Raw genomic sequence first — 17,842 nt, forward strand, 5'->3', positions numbered from 1 at the left:
TGAAAACCTGGTATCTCATTTTCTCTTAAGGCAAGAGTATTGGAACTGCTTCTCTAGGAGCTGGGCTGGCAAAGATGAACTCAGCCTCATCACATGATGAAAAACTAAAATAGTTTTTCTCACAACGTAAGAGCGTCCATTCAATGGAGTACTTAGTAGGTGCCAGACACAATGCGTGAGAACATCCCTGCTGAGATCATTAAAGTCCATGATTTTGCTTGAGGATCAGACAGTCTCTTTGAAGGAGGAACAAATACATGTTAGGGCAGAGGATTTGAATGTGTCTCTGTACCGGGCCCTGATTATCAGCCTAAGGACCATTCAACTTTTTAAAGAATGTTGACGTGTGTAAGCTGTGAGGGATGCTCTTTGGAAATAGCAGTTTATGGTCATTTGAAGAATGGTTCAGAGGAGGCCAGGCAGGATGGCAGCAGAGGAGTTAGGAGGCCATGTGGTGCTCCCGTTGCGAGCATGTGGGAATCTGTAGGCTTCAGAGGCAAGGGTGGGATGGAAAAGATCCATCAAGACAGAGAGGAGGATGCTTCCCCTTTTGTGAGTAACAAATTACATGCCACGTTTAAAAGAATGCAGCACCAGAATATAATCTAAGCTTCACCACAAATCTGTAGGCGTAGCTGTTACATTCAGTGAATAGATGTGAACATTGAGACTCAGAGAGAGTGAGTAACTTGCCCCAGGTCACACAGGGAGAAGAGGAAGAGCTGGAATTTCAGCTTCTCTTGTTAGGGGCTCCTTAGATTATGACTGGCTTCTTCCTCAAGCACCCAGCATGCCCTTGAACAGTGAACGATGACTCCAACAATGTAATAGTCGTAGTAGAGAATGTTGCTCTTCAGTTGTCATGGGAGGCACAGAGTTGTCAGCCAGCATCTTGCTTAGGTTGTCTCCCTTCGATTGCACATTAAGATGATGCAGTCAGTCAGTGGAAGTCCCATTTTAAAGATGGAAGCAATGATTCAGGAGGACTGAGGATTTGTCCAAGATCACAGACCTATTCGCTGGCCAAAATGAGACTGTGATCAAACCTGCGTGGATACTGCATGTGTACCCTTTCAGAAGGCAGGAGGAGCGGGAGGGGTGGGGCTGTCACCTCCTCAGCCATAACCACCCTGTTGCTCTCTCTCTCTCTGAGCAGTGCCCTGAAGAGCTGAGACCCATGAAGGACGGCTCTGGCTGCTATGACCACTCCAAAGGCATCGACTGCTCTGATGGCTTTAACGGCGGCTGTGAGCAGCTGTGCCTGCAGCAGACACTGCCCTTGCCCTACGATGCCACCTCCAGCACCATCTTCATGTTCTGCGGGTGAGTCTCTATCCCCGGGGTCCAGAAGGTGCACCTTCCCAGCCAGAGGCGAGTGTCCGCCCAAATGGTCAAGAAGAGCTACAGCCCAGCCAGGCTGTTGTGACCATCTGGAGAAAGGGCCTTTCTGCCTTTCCTGTGTCAGTCCAGAGGCAAAGGGCAGAAACATAACCTTCCCTGGAGTTCCAGAATGAAGATGGATGGTAACTAGTCAAGACGTATATTGGATTAAACCCATGCTCAGCTTACATGCTCATTCCCACTGAAGTCCGCTGCTGCCTCTTCTGCATGTCCCCCACGGCCCTCATCAGTGTGGTTTGGGGACAAACGCAGGCATCTACAAGGTATCTACCAAGAGCCAATCAAGTGTGGTTCATACGAGCATAAGCTTGGCCCAGGTTTTAGATTCAGTTTCTGCCTGAATTTAGCAGCCAGAATTCAGCATTCAGCCTCTGGGTGTCCTAATGCCCTTATCTGTACAGTTACGTGTGGGAAGGGAACGTGTAAATGAAATGCCTGTAAATGCACAGGCAGAACTTGCCATGAGGCTTCTGGTTCAAGAGCAACTCAAGAGAGGTCTTTGGACACTCATGGCTCCTGCTTATTCCAACTTGCTTTGTTTCCCACCCTTGAAGATTGCAACGGGATTACCTCTGCCGTGTTTAGCAGCTAGCAAGCCATTTGGCCCTCGGAAGCCACTCAAGGAAATAGCAGTATCTTTTCTTCTCCTCTATTCCCTCTCTGATTATGTCTTCGTGTTAGAAAATGTGCTCAACTCTTGGCATTCCCTGACTCAGAAAAATAACCCAGGGCTCATGTGAGACGTGTGCTCACTACTCTAGTACAATAGAAAAGCAGACGGAATAGCCTCTTCAGCCCTGGCTATCATGAAAAAAAGGGATGGGAGTGTGCATAGGTTTAATCCCAGTTCAACAGAAAATTAATTTAACTTGCATGGTTCTAGTACACAGAGTCCAGTTTTCCTTCCAGGCTAATTTCAAGGTCTCCTTTTCTGCCCTGATTGCACTTGCAGCAGCAGGTACCTTCAAGCAGGTGTTGGAGCAGCTCGCCGGAGGCCCTCGAAATGAATCAGTAAAATAAATAAGAAATAAATTAGGGTATGCAGACTTGAATTTATAGTGGGCTCTGCTCAGCTTAAGTGACTGCAGGGCACTATTGAGTAAATTATGCATAGCCTCAGATCTGCAGGCTTGCATACAGAATTAGCTGTGCTCCTATCATTGTTATTTTTCTTCCTGGGTAGGGGGCTGGTGTTCCTGTGTGGCAAATAACAGCGGTAACTGTAGCTACAACAGCAATCATGGATTTTGCCATCAGAAGCTTCCAGACCCAGCATACAACAGGGAACCGTGGGATCAATAGACAGGAATCTGATCTCAACTCTAGTTTCTTTCCTCTCTTGGTCATGGCACATATCTCAGGCTCCAGGTTCTGACTGTCAGTCTCCCTACCTGTAAAATTTTAATACTACATACCACAATATAATGATGGTCATGAAGAGTATAATGTTCTTCACCCTTTTTAAAGATTTGTTTTATTTACTTAACAGGCAGAGTGAGTGAGTGAGTGAAGGAAGAGATAGAGCAGCAACGGTTAGGACTAGGCTGGGCTGAAGCCAGGAACCAGTCACTCTGTCCAAATCTCCCACGTGGGTGGCAGATGTCCAGATGCTTAGACAAGCACATAACCAGGGAGCTCAGTAAGAAGAAACACAGCTGGGATTTAGATGCCACATGCAGCAGCTTGACCCACTTTGCCACTCATGTTTCTCTGATAATTTGTGTAGTTTATTCTACATTAAGTACTGTGCTCAGAGTCAGGCAATTCCTAATGTAGCTCACTGATTCTGTGCTGAGTCATGTAACACGTCCAAGCCTAGGTTTTCTTACGAGCAAAATATGGATAGAATTCATGCAAGTTCTATATTCTATAGAATTGCTGTGAGGACTAAATACCTTACTCTGCCATATTAGTACTGATAAAATGCCTTGAAGCAGGGCCCTGCACAGCATTCACGCTGGAAGAGTTTGCTAAACAGTCATTGAAATGAGTGAATCTCATGGCAGCTGCCTCCCACTTGCTCATTGGCTTGGTACCCTGGACTTTCTGGTTTGGGGGTCCCTAAGATAAGAGGACCCAACTTGACCAGAAAAGGACTGTGAAATTCTCAACTAAAACTAATTCAATTAGAATGTGTTATGAGCCAAGAAAGCCCACTGGGATGTTGCTAAATGGGACAAAAATGAAAATAAAAACTTATCTGTGAAAATCCACTGCAATTCCCACATACTTTGGGACTGAACTATTAAGGGTGCAAATATGAGATTGCTGGCACTTGTTAGAAGCTCTATAAACAATGAAGCTGTTAGTGGGTATTTGTGAGCCAGGCAGTGGACAGAAAAGCTGGACATTACTGAATTAAATGGAGAAAATGAAACAAACCTTTTCCCCAGAAGACTCTCCGACTTGCTCAAAGCTCTGTGACCTTTCTAAGTTTCCTGGGTAGCTGCAGGTTTAATATATCTGTTTACAGGCAGGTTAACAGCTCAGCTGGCATTTATTAGGTGAATCCTATGTGCTGTTACTGTTCTAATTGCCCTGTGTACATTAGCTCGAGTAATTCTCTCAACAACCCTCTGAGAGGTGTGATTATCATTCCTATTTTGCCATTTAGAAAACCAAGTAGAGTGACTCCGTGACTCCTCTAAAGCCACATAGCTGGTAAATGGGGTGTTCATATTTTAACCCAGGACACGTGACTCTGTCCATGTCTGGTGAGGTGATCTTGGGACAGTCACTCAGCTTCTCTGAGCATGTGTCTTTAGTCAGAAGAGACTGTAGCACCACTGCAAAGATTAAATGAGACTACGCATACACAGAGGTTGTCATAAAGGACTCAGCAAACTAGTTATAGTTAATGTGATAAAGTGTGAAGCCAGCTCATTTATTCAATTGCTGAATTATCTATCTTGCTTATGACTGCATCTTGTCACCTATAACAGTATCTGACACATGATTAATAATTATCAAATAAAGCTTCCTAAGTTCTAATTTATTTTTACTTACTTGATATGGGGAAAGGGAAGGAGTAGGGGGAGGGAGAAGAAAGAAGCTGATGTGAGGGAATGAGAGAAAGAACTCCCTAAGTTAAACAAGACATCATGGCCTTGGGGAAGCCAGGCCAAAGCTGAGTGCCTGGAACTAAGATTGGGGCTCTCATGTCGGTGACAGGGAGCTGCGAACCTGAGCCATCTCCAGCTACATCCTAAAATCCACACTAACAAGAGAGAGTCAGAATAGGGATCCTGGACACTCTGGTGTGGGGTGTGAGCATCCTAACCATAGTCTCTACTCCTGCAGACAACTCCCAAATTCCTTAATTGATGTGGCTGGGCAGCTGATCCTAGCAAGGCCTTTGCAGCTGGATTGCCAATTGGCTCCCTCTTCTGGAGTTAGGCCTTTTAGTTTTGGCTTCTGGATTATTTTTAAAAATATATGTATGCATGTATTCGAGTAAGAGAGTTTCTGTCTGTTGGTCCACTTCCCAAATGCTTGCAAGGTAGAATGAGGACAAATCTGGGAGTCAGAAATTCAACCCAGGTTTCCCATGTAGATGGCAAGATCTCAACTACTCAAACCATCTCCACTGCCTCCCAGAGACTGAGTTAGCAGGAAGCTTGAGTTAGAATTTGAGCTGGGTATCAAACCCAAACAGTCCATTGTGAGACCTGGGCATCTCAACTGCTGACTAACACTGAACATCCACCTCTAGCTTCTGGATATTTGTTTCCACTCTCTTCTGGCTCTGAACCTGTGCTGGCTGCCATTTCCCTCGGCCCTTTCACTTGAGCACCTTGAGCAAGCCCAAGTCTCAATGCAGACATCAGGGTCAACTCTGAGTCTAATGCAGCTACTCTGGTAATAATAATAATCATTATAGTAATACCTAACTTTTCAAATAGGTTTTGTTCTAATAGTGACTCACTGGTTTATTGAAGAGAATTGGGAGACACCGAGGATTTTTTTTTCTTCTTTGCTTACTTTTATTGGTATTTTTAAAATTTCTACCCATAAGGCCTTGTTACAGGGTAAGAGTTGATTCTAGATTTTTGTCTTCACTTGTAAGTTATTCTGATGAAATCTTGGCATCCCGTGCAGATGAAACCTATGATTAGACCCACTGCTCAGGTGACTTAGTTGCCCTTCTGTGTGGGTCTTGTCCTGTCACAGTGTAAATGCCTTGTGAGCAAGCACTGGATCTTTGTTATCTCTGTGTCCTTGTTGCCATTCCACACTGATGGACTCCCAAGGATTTTGTCAATGCCATAAGTTTTGCATTTGAGGAATTCATCCTCCAAAGATTTGTTGCCTCTACTCTGTGTCCCTTTTTGTATGAGATGCTAAAAATGCAAGGAAGCATTGAGTACAAGGCCTTGCCCACTGGGAGCAAAAGGGAACCTGAGAAAAGTGATTGAGCCATACTTGGTCCTGGTGCATATTAACAGAATTAGGGTACCACGATGGCGGGCAGCGGCAAGTGAATTCAAGACAGGTTGAGAAGGTCATTGGATGTTAAGCTGGAGCATTTAGGATGAATCTAAGAGGTGAGGAATCATTAGCTCCTACCAAGACTTTAGCAAGTTGCCTAGCAACCAAGTTTGTCTGTTGCATGTGTGGGTGTGTTTACGTTGCCTACCATACACACTTCTAAGAGAATTCAGTTGTATCCACATAAATCCATCTTATTAAAAAAAAAAAAGACCTATCAATGTTAAGATGGAACTGATCACAGATGCTTGTAAGTAGGAAAAGGAAAGGGTGAAAAATTATTTCAGGAATGTGAAATGGGGAAGCCTCACTACATGAGATAAATCTTAACGTTGTGCCTCTTAGCAACCCAAATAAACAGAAGTGAGAAGTGAGTTAAAACAGACCATAGTGGATTATATCCTTGCCCTGGTTTGAGAGAAGGAAAGTTGTGGCTTTTGTTTTGTTTTGAGGAGCTCTATGCCTCTTCTTGCCATTACTTGTTAAGACAGATGTTACTGCACTATGTTATGTAAGATATAGGTGCTAGTTCCCCAATATTGGTGCAGTTTCAATACTGTCAAGTCAATGAGTGGCAGAAACAGAGGCTGGAAGAGTCTGGTGGGAGGTAAAGTGGGGAAATGACATGAGATACGCCAAGCTGCTTTGTTTTGCTGTGAATAGAATGCATCGTAAGAAGACGGGCTCAAAGAACAAATCCAGCCTCAAGCTGTCCTCACCAGCATGTCTGTTTAATGTCCCCTTTAAGTGATTGTAAGGGGGGAAGGAGGTAAATATACATGTTACATGTTTAAGATCCATCCTCACTGGAAGCCACTTATTTCAGCATAAATTGTACACTCCATAAAGTGGAAAGCAATGAACAAGGCAATGGGAATAGCAGTTTGGAGTTTGGCTGTCAGTTAACTACTTGCAGGGTCGTTCTTTAGGCTCGTGCATTCTGCTGCTTCCACCTTCTAGGCGAGGGCCAGAGCCCTCACGCCTTCCACTTCTGGTTGACAAACATGCACTTTACCTTAGGAAAATCATATGGAATGTCCCTATGCTAGGTTCTAGTCAGGCATCAAACCTGTGTGTCTGTGTTGTTTAAATGTTTGCATCACATGTGAAAAATACTCAGACAACTGATATGAAGCCCATCTAGTCCTTTCGATAGCTGTTTGCAGAGTGGGTTCTGTGGAATATTCACTCTATTAGTTGCTCTAGAAGCTCAATAATCAGGCTCACATAAGATAATCTACATTATATGCCTGCCTCTTGCAGCTTCCCATATAGGTTCTGAAAAGTCTTACAAGTAAAATAATTACTCATATTTCATTGATCTAGACTGCTGATGTGTCTTCAGTGTCTGTAATTTGGATGTATCCTGCTATCAGTGGTGTGACAGAGTTTGTCTTCCTTCTTTCCTTCCACCCTCCCTCCTTCCCTCAGTGGTAAGCGAAGTGCTAATGTTTCTTGCTAGTGTTGGGGCTCTTCCAATAAAGAAAATGCATGATTGTCATTTATTCTAGTGTTCGCCTAGAATCCTTTCCTTGCTCTACTTTCCTCTTTGCAGCTTTCTTCTTCCTTCCATTCTCTTTTCCCTCTCCCCTCTTCTTGTTTCTGTATCATCCCTTCTTCCCTCTAAAGAACGTCTTTGAGAAGATTATTTTTCCAGAGAGCCTGTGTCTTCCTGCAGACTGAGGCAACTCAGAGAACAGCTGTACTGATCTCATTTTTATTAACGTGGAGACAGTACTGAGAGTCTTCCTGAGGATGACCACCTACTACAGTTGATGCAGTTGGCACGTGGCTCTGGCTCTGGTGTTCCAAGGGTGAGGTTTTTCCCAGTTGGCAAGAATGATACAGCTGCTGAAGAGCCAGCTGCTTTCTTGTCTTAATGGTGGGATGCTTGGATTCATTGATCTATATGATGTGGGGTTCCCTGAGCTGTTTTTTCTTTTTAAAGAATTATTTATTTATTATTTGAAGTCAGATTTTTATAGACAAAGAAGGATAGAGAGGGAAGGTCTTTCATCTGCTTGTTCACTCCCCAAATGGCCAAAATGGCCAGAGCTGAGCTGATCTGAAGCTGTGAGCCAGGAGCTTCTTCCAGGTCTGCCCTTGGGTTGCAGGGTCCTAAGGACATGAGCCATCCTCTACTGCTTTCCCACTCCATAAGCAGGGAGTTGAATGGGAAGTGGAACAGCTGGGACATGAACTAGCACCCATATTAAATACCAGCACCACTGGGAGGAGGATTAGCTTGCTGTACCAACTGAGCTAAATTTTTAACCCTTAATAATTCTCTATTTTTATTTGATTCCCTTATTTTAAAATGTACTGTATAGTACATGATTATCAATAAATAATCTTATTTATTTCATAAATCTGTGAGGAGTGAATGATCATGTTTAAAAAAATAGCTGATTCAATTAAAACATTCTCTGCTTTAAGAACTTACACATTGTCCTGTAGAGGTCCCTGCTTCCTTCTTTCAAAAGCAAGGAGATTGATGGAAGTTATTCATACTGAAGTGGCAAGAGCACAGGATTTAGAGCAAGTAGATGCAAGTGGAGATTCTGACATTGATCACGGAAATTAAATGTCCCAAGGCTCAGGGTACTCAGTGACAATGTTTGAACAGAAGTCCCCATCTCACTATGTTTCCATGAAAATTAAATACAAGCATGCTCTTGGCTAAACACATTAGAGTTTTATGGTTCAATCTCTAAACTCCCATCTTGTTCTAGTATTCCTTAAAACGTGATGGGTATGTTAAGGGTAACACATTTGTTGCCTTCAGCTAAAATGCCCAGTTTGTATCTTTGTACTTACTTTATTTTATGCTTCGCATTTTGGCATATGTATAAATATAGTTTCATGCAGATCTTGGCTGCTTTCCTGAGAGCCTACGCTCTTTAGAATTTCTGTAAGAAAATCTCCCAGACGACAGAATGTTCTAAAGGAGCTGTATAATTATGTGGCATTGTACAAAAATAAAATTTAAAAAAGAAACCAACAACTAAACAGACCTTTACATTTATCTTCCCATGCCCCGAGGTGACTTGAGGGAGAGAACTGCTCACGTTTCAAAACAGAAAATCATTTGCCTTTATGACACCCAGTTTTTCCCCCTATATCTCTAATGTTCTTACTAAGCATATCCCAGCCTTTTATCTCTCCCTGTTTCCTCCTAAGCTACAATCCCTTCCTGCTCCTGGGCAAACGGAAGTCACCATGACCCTGTAGTGTGGTAGTGAAGCTCCCACATGCTCACCTTAACCGTGAACTCCCAGCTTAGTACCTGGCACTACAACCGAGCGTGTCTCCAGGAGTGAGTCCATTGGGGCCTGTTATCCTTGACCTTCTCCTCTGAGAACAGGAGCTCCTCCTCTCTGAGGGTTGTGTATTTCCTGTCAGTTCTATCAGTCCTCAGGAACTTAGTGGTTTACAACAGGAACTCACAGTTCCTAACATCTTGGCTTTGGCAAGGCTGTGTTTCCTGCTGACATCTTTAGGGAAAACTCATTTTCTTAGCTTTCTCAAGTGTTGTGGGTCACCTGTGTTCCCTGCCTCACAGCCCTATTGAATCACCAATGTTGGTGCTATAGGTTGGGTGCTTCCCTGGCTGTAATCCTTTTGTCTCTCCCTTATAAGGACCATGTGACTGCATTACGTCCACCCCTGGGTGATCCAGGCCACACCTCTGTGGTCAATTCTACTTATTACACACAACTGGCTCATTAATACGAGTAAGATTTCCACTAAGCGTTGAGGTCTTACATGCAAGATTGAACATGAACAAGATTGAATTTATAAATATACATTTTATATATGCATGTAATACACACAATTAGATATAGTAATTATATATGCATAAATATGGTATGTGTTAATTTATTTCCTACAAATGACATGTAAAAATTTGCCAATTATGGACTTTGAAGTAAGAAAAAAATCTGAACAGTGACAACTTTGTCTGCTGAACCTAGAGAGAAGACGGTACTTTAGGACTGGAAGTAGCTAATACTCCTATATCACGATATACAATGGCATGATAAGCACTATACTACTGGGCTACTGTACGAAAGAGAATTTAGTCTGTAATTCTCATATAAGCCATATAATGTTGTTTCTGTAGACAACATTATATGTTGATTATAGTAGATTAGGACACAGGGCCTCCGCAGGGACATGCAGATAGGAGGTAGTACAGCCTCTCTTGTCAGTTTTGTCTTAGGTACTGATTCATTTGTTTAGTTAGTTACTTATTTACTTACAGAGAAAGGGAGCAAGACAAGAAGGGAGGGAAAGAGGAAGAAAGAAAGATCTACTTGTGTACTCCCATGTGGCCACAACATCCAGGGCTGGGCCACACCAAAATTAGTAGCTGGGAGCTTCTTCATGAGGGTATAGGGACCCAAACACTTAGGTCATCTTCTGCTGCTGTTCCCAGGTCATTCGTAGGGAGCTAGATTAGAGGTGGAGCAGCTACACTTGAACTCTTGCCCAAATGAGATTTGTTCCTGCAGGCAGCAGCTTAATGCACAATGCTACATTGAGTGCCCCTACAGACTCTATTGGAATACAAGTTTATCAGGCTGTAAAATGTGAACCTGACACTTTCAACTTTCCTCTAATGAAAGGACATGGGTCCCATTAAATACTCCAAAATAGAAATTACTCAAGCTGTAGTCTCTGAATATAATGCAATAATATTAGAAATTATAGTGAATGGGATGCCCCTCCTCCCCTGCCTTGCAAGTAAGCCACCTGAATAAATACATGTTAGGAACTAGCAACAAGGAGGCAGGGAACTGACCTTGTGGGTGAGATGCTGTTTGGAACGCCTACATCCCATATCATGTACCTGCATTTAAGTACTGCTTTTGCTCCTGCTGTTTGCAAATGTGACCCTGGAAGGCAGTGCTGAGGGTTCAAGTAATTGAGACCCTGACACCTATGTGGAGACCTATGTCAGGTCAGTTTCTGGCTTCAACCAGCCCTGACTGCTGCAGATAAGTGAAACACACACACACACACACACACACACACACACACACACACACACACTTTCTCTTGCAGGTAAGTAAAAGTAAACAGAAATTAAAATAATAAGTTAGCAACAAAGAAAAGCAGTGACTATTTAAAAGAAAAACCTATCTTCTGTGAATTATTTAAAAGGAAGGCCTGTCTTCTGAGAAACAGATAGAAAAATCAAACGCAAACGATTGGCTGTCTAGAACTGAATAGCTCCGCTTATCAGCCATGTGTGATGTGGCAAAGCTGTGGTCAGAAGTCCCCCAAACATTTCTTAAGAAGCAGAAAGATTGAGAATAAGCAAATGAGGCATTCAACTCTGTAAGACAGAGAAAGAAATGCAAAACAAAGCAAATAAAGCCAGGAAGAAATTAACACAAATAAAAGCTTAAGTCAATGAAACAGAAAGAAGAAAAAAGAGCTGTAATAAGTCAATCCAAAAAGCTGGTTCAAAGAGGAGAGGGTGACACAATACAAATGAACACATTAGGTATGAGCAGAGAATACCCGGAAGGAAAACAGAAGTGAAAACAAATGTAGCATAAATATCATATATGACTTTACAATAATACACTTAAGATCTTGGCCAGATGCATTATATTCTTAGAAAATACAAATGATCAAGTGTGAGTCACAAAGAAATTCTAAAGCTACGTGTGATGTACAAATCTTTGATCAGGGAGGTAGCCATCAACCCTAGGGGACCTGGTAGACAACCCTACCAAAACATCAAAGATGCAATTCCTGTGTCTTCTATTAACTGATCTTGTACTAACTGAACTTATTCCATAATTCTCATACCTAAAAGAGGCAAACATATGATTATACAGCTAGAAAATTCCAAGATACATCAACACTGATTTTTGGTGATAGGATGAAAAATCAATTTACAAACTCAGTGATAGTTTTTCTCAAGTAAGTATTAACTAACTAGAAAATGTAAGCCAAGGGATGGCACCATGGCTTTGTAGGCTAGGTCTCAGCCTGCAATGCTGGCATCCCATATGGACTCCAGTTCGCACGCCGGTTGATTGTATCCAACTTCATGCTTGTGGCCTGGGAGTACGGTGAAGGATGGCTCAACTCCACTCTGCCATTACAGCAATTTGGAAAGTGAACCAATGGCTGGAAGACCCCTCTCACTGTCTCTCCTCTCTGTAACTCTCCTTTTGTAATAGAAATTTTAAAGATCTTTAAAAAATGAAAAGAGAGAACCTATGTGAAAAAAAAATCCTCCAAAAATAAAAGAGAATTGCAATAACATATGCCATCTCCCTACAAGGCAAATTATATTTCAGAGCTAAATCTTTTAGACGTCAGTGTGACTCAATGAGGTAGTAGAACTGTCTTGTAAGAAAGTAAAGGAAATACAGAGAGTTTGCTTTATAAATGATAGAATCAGAATTCAAACTCTAGATCCAAAACACATGGTTTAACCTCTAGCATCTGTATTCAGTCTTTATGAATCAGCCCCGTGCTACAGGTACAAGACCTTTATGACAATAAACCAAACACTTCAGTGAAGTGTGATCATTTGGGCCAGAGTTTAAGCCACTGCCTTGGGACATCCACATCTCATTCCAGTTACCTATGTTAAGTATCAGCTCAGTTCTCCATTCCAGCTTCCTGCAGATGTGTACCCTGGGAGGTAGTAGTGATCAATGAAGTCATTGGGTCCTTAGATAATCATTTTGGAAATCTTCAGCCTGAAGTAGTCTTGGCTGTTTAAATAAAATAAAACTTCAGCAAAAGTTTTGAAAGATACTTGGTACGTTGAGATGAGTACTCTGTTTCCAAAGTATAAGACTTCAAGCTCCAGAGATGCTGCATGAAGGAGGAGATGGAAAAGCTCTGCTGAAGTGAGCAATGGAGGCTCCCCAAACCAGAAGCATGCAGGCTTATCAAGATTGGCTATGACTAGAAATGCCTTTCTCAGTCCTCTGGTTTGCATCTAGTATATGCCATTCCTAACTTTGCCAAAGCAAAGATAGACGGGATTTTGGAGCCACAAAATGTTTTAAAAATACTAAATTTGGTGGTGCCTTATGTCTGCAGCGCAGACTCTGCTGTTCAGAATCCAGCTGGGTGGTTCTTGCAGTCCAATTGCAAGAGAGACTTAGCCATGTCACCTAACAAAAAGGGTGCTGAATCCATAGTGTTGTCTCTGACATAGTTACCAATAATTCTTAGCTCAGTGCTCTCAACACCTATTTATTAAGTGAAACAAACAAAACAAACCAACAAAAACAGAAAGAAAACGTTTTTCCCAGCTTGATCTACAAATTCAATGCAGTGCCATCCACAACCCCACAATACTTCACATGGAATTTGACAACTGATTTTAGATTTATACAATAAGAAACAAAAAAGCACTCAAGAAATTCTGGAAAAGAAAATCAGTGTTCATGAGCAGGGGAGAATAATTTGCTGTATCCAAATATACTATAATGTTATAGTAATTAAAATAGTACAGAATGACAACAAGAATACGTATGGAGTTAAACAGGAGGAAACTCAACTGTATTCACATAGAGTAAAGGGATTTAGTAAATGATGAAATGGCATTTTAAATTAGGTTGAAGGATGAGACCTTCAGGTTACTGAATACTCATATTTAAAATAGCTAAATTAAAATAACCAGTCTCAAAACATCCCCAGATAAACTCCGTACATCTTAACTAGCCAAAGCCAGAAATAAGTTTTAAAGTCATAGGAAAGTAAACATAAACTCATTTTGTAACTTGTGATTTTGTGCACATTGCACAAAATTCAGAAGCATTAAAGATCAAACTAGAGAGGTTATAAGACATCCAAAACAGGATTAAACATAAGCACATGCTGGAAGAAAAAATTTAATATGTATGGGTGGTGAATAATAACTACACAGAACTACAGTGAAAATATACAGTGCATATACAAACCAGTAAAAAGGGGAGACAGTTGCAAAACTGATGGAGAACACAAATGGACAATCTATAGAAGGAGAAATTCAAGTAACCATAGCATAAAAAGTTGCTAAGTTTCGCCAATCATTAGGGAAATAAAAATTCCATTCCAAACAGAGATGAGTTATTTTTTTCTGAGCCCAGAGTGGCAATAATGAACATGAGAAATATGGAAAGCTAGGGCTTCTCATTCATCAATAATGGGATTGTAGACGGATAGGGACTCTGTGGACAGCCATTTAGAAGATCCATCCAAATGTTTGAATTCATAAAACATTGACTTAGCAATCCTTCTTGTAAGTATCTGTCTTGTGAAACGTACACATGTACACAATGATAGATGTATGAAGATCTTCATTATGGCACAATTTGCATTAACAAACAGCTATAAAAGCCAAAGTGCCCATCAATAAAAATTAGTTAAAAGCATTATAGTACATTTATATTGTGCACTGCCAAGTAATCATTTAAGGAGCAAGACTGGAAAAAAGATTGCCAAAAATCTGCATTAGGTGCAGATGCGTGGTCTCCCAGCTTGGCAGAGTGTAGTTGTGGTAATGAACTTCTTAGGGAATGCTCACACCTGCACACACATGTATATGTATGCGTGGATGCTGTACTTCATGGCACTGAAGAAGTCCTAGAATGCAGTGAGCATGAAGTATGTGGTGGGGGATGAAGAGCTTCCACATGTGTTACTCTGCAGACCTTGACAGTGTTTACTGATTTACAATAATAATGTGTTTATTCATAGGTACAAAGGCATAGCTGTGTGTGTGTGTGTGTGTGTGTGTGTGTGTGTGTGTGTGTGTGTGTGTGTGTTTTATTGTTGAGAGAGAGGCGGAGAGAGAGAGAGATCCACCCAGTCTATTGTGTGAACCATTTCTGCATATTAGCTAGGAGCCTCTTGGGACAAATGAAAGGGACTAGACTCCATAGAGCACTTAGCATGTGCTCTACACTGATGTACACACTCACGTCATCTGCACTGCTGCCATGCACGTGTTAATGCGGGGAGGTTACTTCCATTTAACAGCTACTTGTGGAAGAGGAAGACACCATGGTGGTCAGGGCATCCTTCAGAGAAACTTTGAACTGTTCGTTGGACAGAATCTTGTGAACATAAAAAAGATAGAGCATCATTTCAGGATACTAGATGTTTAGGATAGCAAGGAACAAATGACAGCCTGTTTAATGCATGAGATGTTCCTGGCATTTCAATAGAATGATCTTGGGTCAAGTTTTCAGTTATGCTTGTCTACTTCTTTACAGATGGGCTGTATGTCTCTAGCATAAGCTACTGATTCCTGCAAACTGGGTGTGTTTTCTTTCCAAATCACTTAATAGAGTCTCTCCTTCTATCATATGAGTTCCTGAATCTCTTTGTGTCAGATCAAATGGATCTCTGCTGATACCAATTGATAGAAAGTAAATAAAGGATTTTCTGTCTTGTTCTGCCTCAAATTGCCACACGTACTTAACCAGGGATCCAACTTGAAACTCTTGGATTCAGAAGAAGCAAGAATAGAAAAAGATATCTTTGTTGCTGAACATACCTGAGCTTAAATGTCAGCGTTGCACTTACAAGGCGACATGCTTTTCCATTTTACTTAGGTATACAGCAGTAATGTCTACATTACCTTTTCTTCATGGCTAGAAAATAAATTTGCAAATGTTCAGTGTATAGACCTTCAATCATTACTAGCATGCCTGTGACTATTTTGTTAGGTTCATTGTAATCCCTGGTTTTTTTTTTTTCAGTCAGTGTATCATGTGACCTCATAACATCCTCAAGAATTAAAATAAGATGGGAGTCTATCACATTTTGCAGATGAGGACTTAAATGATGTGACATGGGTCACAGGAACAAAGATAACATTTGTGCAGGTGTCTGCTTATGCAGCCAATTCTCATCTTGGTTTATTTATTTATATACCTTTAACCCCAGTACCTGGTTCTGCTCTGTAAAAGGAAGACACTGAAGCAATCCAGTGTCCGTACTGATTTTTTTTTATCAGTCTGAGACCTCATTTCTACCCATTCCTTTAGCAACCCATTCCTTCTGGAGAGATCTTTTTTTTTTATTATTTCTGCAAATATTCCCAAATTGCAATTGTCCATTCATTGAGCTGTGTGTTCAGTGCATAGAGGAACACCTCTTTCCCTGAACAATAAAGCTCATTTCAGCAGTCAGGACTGGGTGGCTAGACATCCAAGAGTCTGCTAACCTTGCTAATTTCAAGAGGCAGAGCCTGTAGCTCCATGGTTCTGGAAGGATCACCTCTAGCTACAACGGCAACGAAAGCCTTGTTTTGTGCTATAGTCTTCAACCTTGATTAACAGATATGCTGGGAATAAATTCTCGTTTAAAATTTAGTTGATAATTCCCTGTGAATTGGTCTGTCATGCTTTTTCAAGTCTGTGAGTTCGTGAAAACAGTTTTTTAGATTTGCTTTGTGTGTGGATGTGCATATTGGCATCCCCCTCGACTCCTCTAAAATGTCACAAATGACTTTCCTTGAATTTAGCAATTTATAGGATTAATGTGCTTCCCCCTAGACACCTGTGCCCTAGATAGAATCCAGCCAGAATAGCTTTTTCCATTCCTAAACCATGACCTGCTTTTCAGGAAAAGGAGGCTTTGGTTTTAGGTCACTCCCAATGGGGGTATCTAGGTTATGGAGCTAACTCTAAGGTCTGTTTTCTTATGCAGTTGTGTGGAAGAGTACAAGCTGGCTCCCGATGGAAAATCCTGCCTCATGCTCTCAGATGTCTGTGAGGGCCCCAAGTGCCTCAAATCTGACTCCAAATTCAACGACACCCTATTTGGAGAGATGCTGCATGGTTACAACAACCGGACCCAGCATGTGAATCAAGGCCAAGTCTTCCAGATGACCTTTAGGTATGGTGCAGACACTTGCATGTTGATGATCTAAGCCCTTGACCCAAAATATCTGTGTTGGGGAGGAAGCCATGTGTGTGGAGGCCTGTGGAACTGACTAATATCTTCACAAACTCACTAATACATACCCAAGGAGTCTTTAAAGTGAGCATCGGATATCATGGATTCCATTTCCACTGGCCTTGGCATTCCTTCTCTTTCCTTTCATTTCCCTAACTGTATCCATATATTTTAAATATAGTCTTTTAAAGAGTTATTTATTAGAAATATAATCTTAAGTCCTCTTGCAAATAGTTAATAAAATTTTAAAATTTATAATTAATCTTTTAGTCTATTGAAATATAAATATTCTATGTATTGTGTTCAGGCAGATCAAAATAATATACTTAATGAAGTAGAAAATAAAAATTTCATCATCTAGACATATCAAAAATTAGTATTTTTCCAGAACTCTCTTCAAACACCTCCTTTATTCTCTTTCATCTTTTCTGCATATTTATCTGTTTGCATGCATGCACATATACAATTTACGTGTGTGTATAAATTTCCTTTTTTGTTCAGCAAATGTCAAAGACTTCTTTTTGTTAATAACGCAGAGGTACTTGAGAAGTTGCACGCGAGAAGAATCACTCATAAAATGAAAGATAAGAAAATAATGATTGGGTTGGCCAGATTATATGAAAGTTAGACATAAATGCTGATGGTTAAAGCTTCCTTAGGTAGTTGATGAAGCTAGGACTGCTCTGCTTGGAAAAGAGCTTTCAGAGAACGTGTTCAAGAATCATGACAAAGAGTAGACATATTCCATGTGTGAAAAGGTGTCCTCTTTTTAAAAGACAAAACAAAATTATACTTTGGATACCCATGCATGAAATAGAAATATAATATCAGAAAGCAGAGCGCTCACATTTGAAGTCGTTTCAGTCAATCTCAAATTCAGACCCAGAAAGAGATCACCAGTAAATCATTATTGTCTACATTATAATCATTATAATTATAGTAAGAATGGCAATAACAATTATCACTTATCCAGAATTACTCTGTGGGGTTTTTACGACTGCTGCTAATAATGGTAACAATAACA

General features: G+C 41.1%; 1 protein-coding gene across 1 annotated transcript in view; it reads left to right on the plus strand.

Annotated features, from left to right (window-relative positions):
* ASTN2 (astrotactin 2) overlaps positions 1–17,842 on the plus strand; it is a 936,573-nt gene that overhangs the window by 568,350 nt on the left and 350,381 nt on the right. The window contains exons 12-13 of the mRNA XM_040963108.1: positions 1,157–1,323; positions 16,570–16,758. Coding sequence (XP_040819042.1) covers positions 1,157–1,323; positions 16,570–16,758 — 356 coding nt within the window. The remainder of the gene's footprint in view (positions 1–1,156; positions 1,324–16,569; positions 16,759–17,842) is intronic.

The sequence above is a fragment of the Ochotona curzoniae genome, unplaced genomic scaffold (genome assembly GCF_017591425.1).
Source record: "Ochotona curzoniae isolate NIBS_2020 unplaced genomic scaffold, NIBS_Ocur_1.0 scaffold_3208, whole genome shotgun sequence".
In the NCBI taxonomy this organism is placed as follows: Eukaryota; Metazoa; Chordata; class Mammalia; order Lagomorpha; family Ochotonidae; genus Ochotona; species Ochotona curzoniae.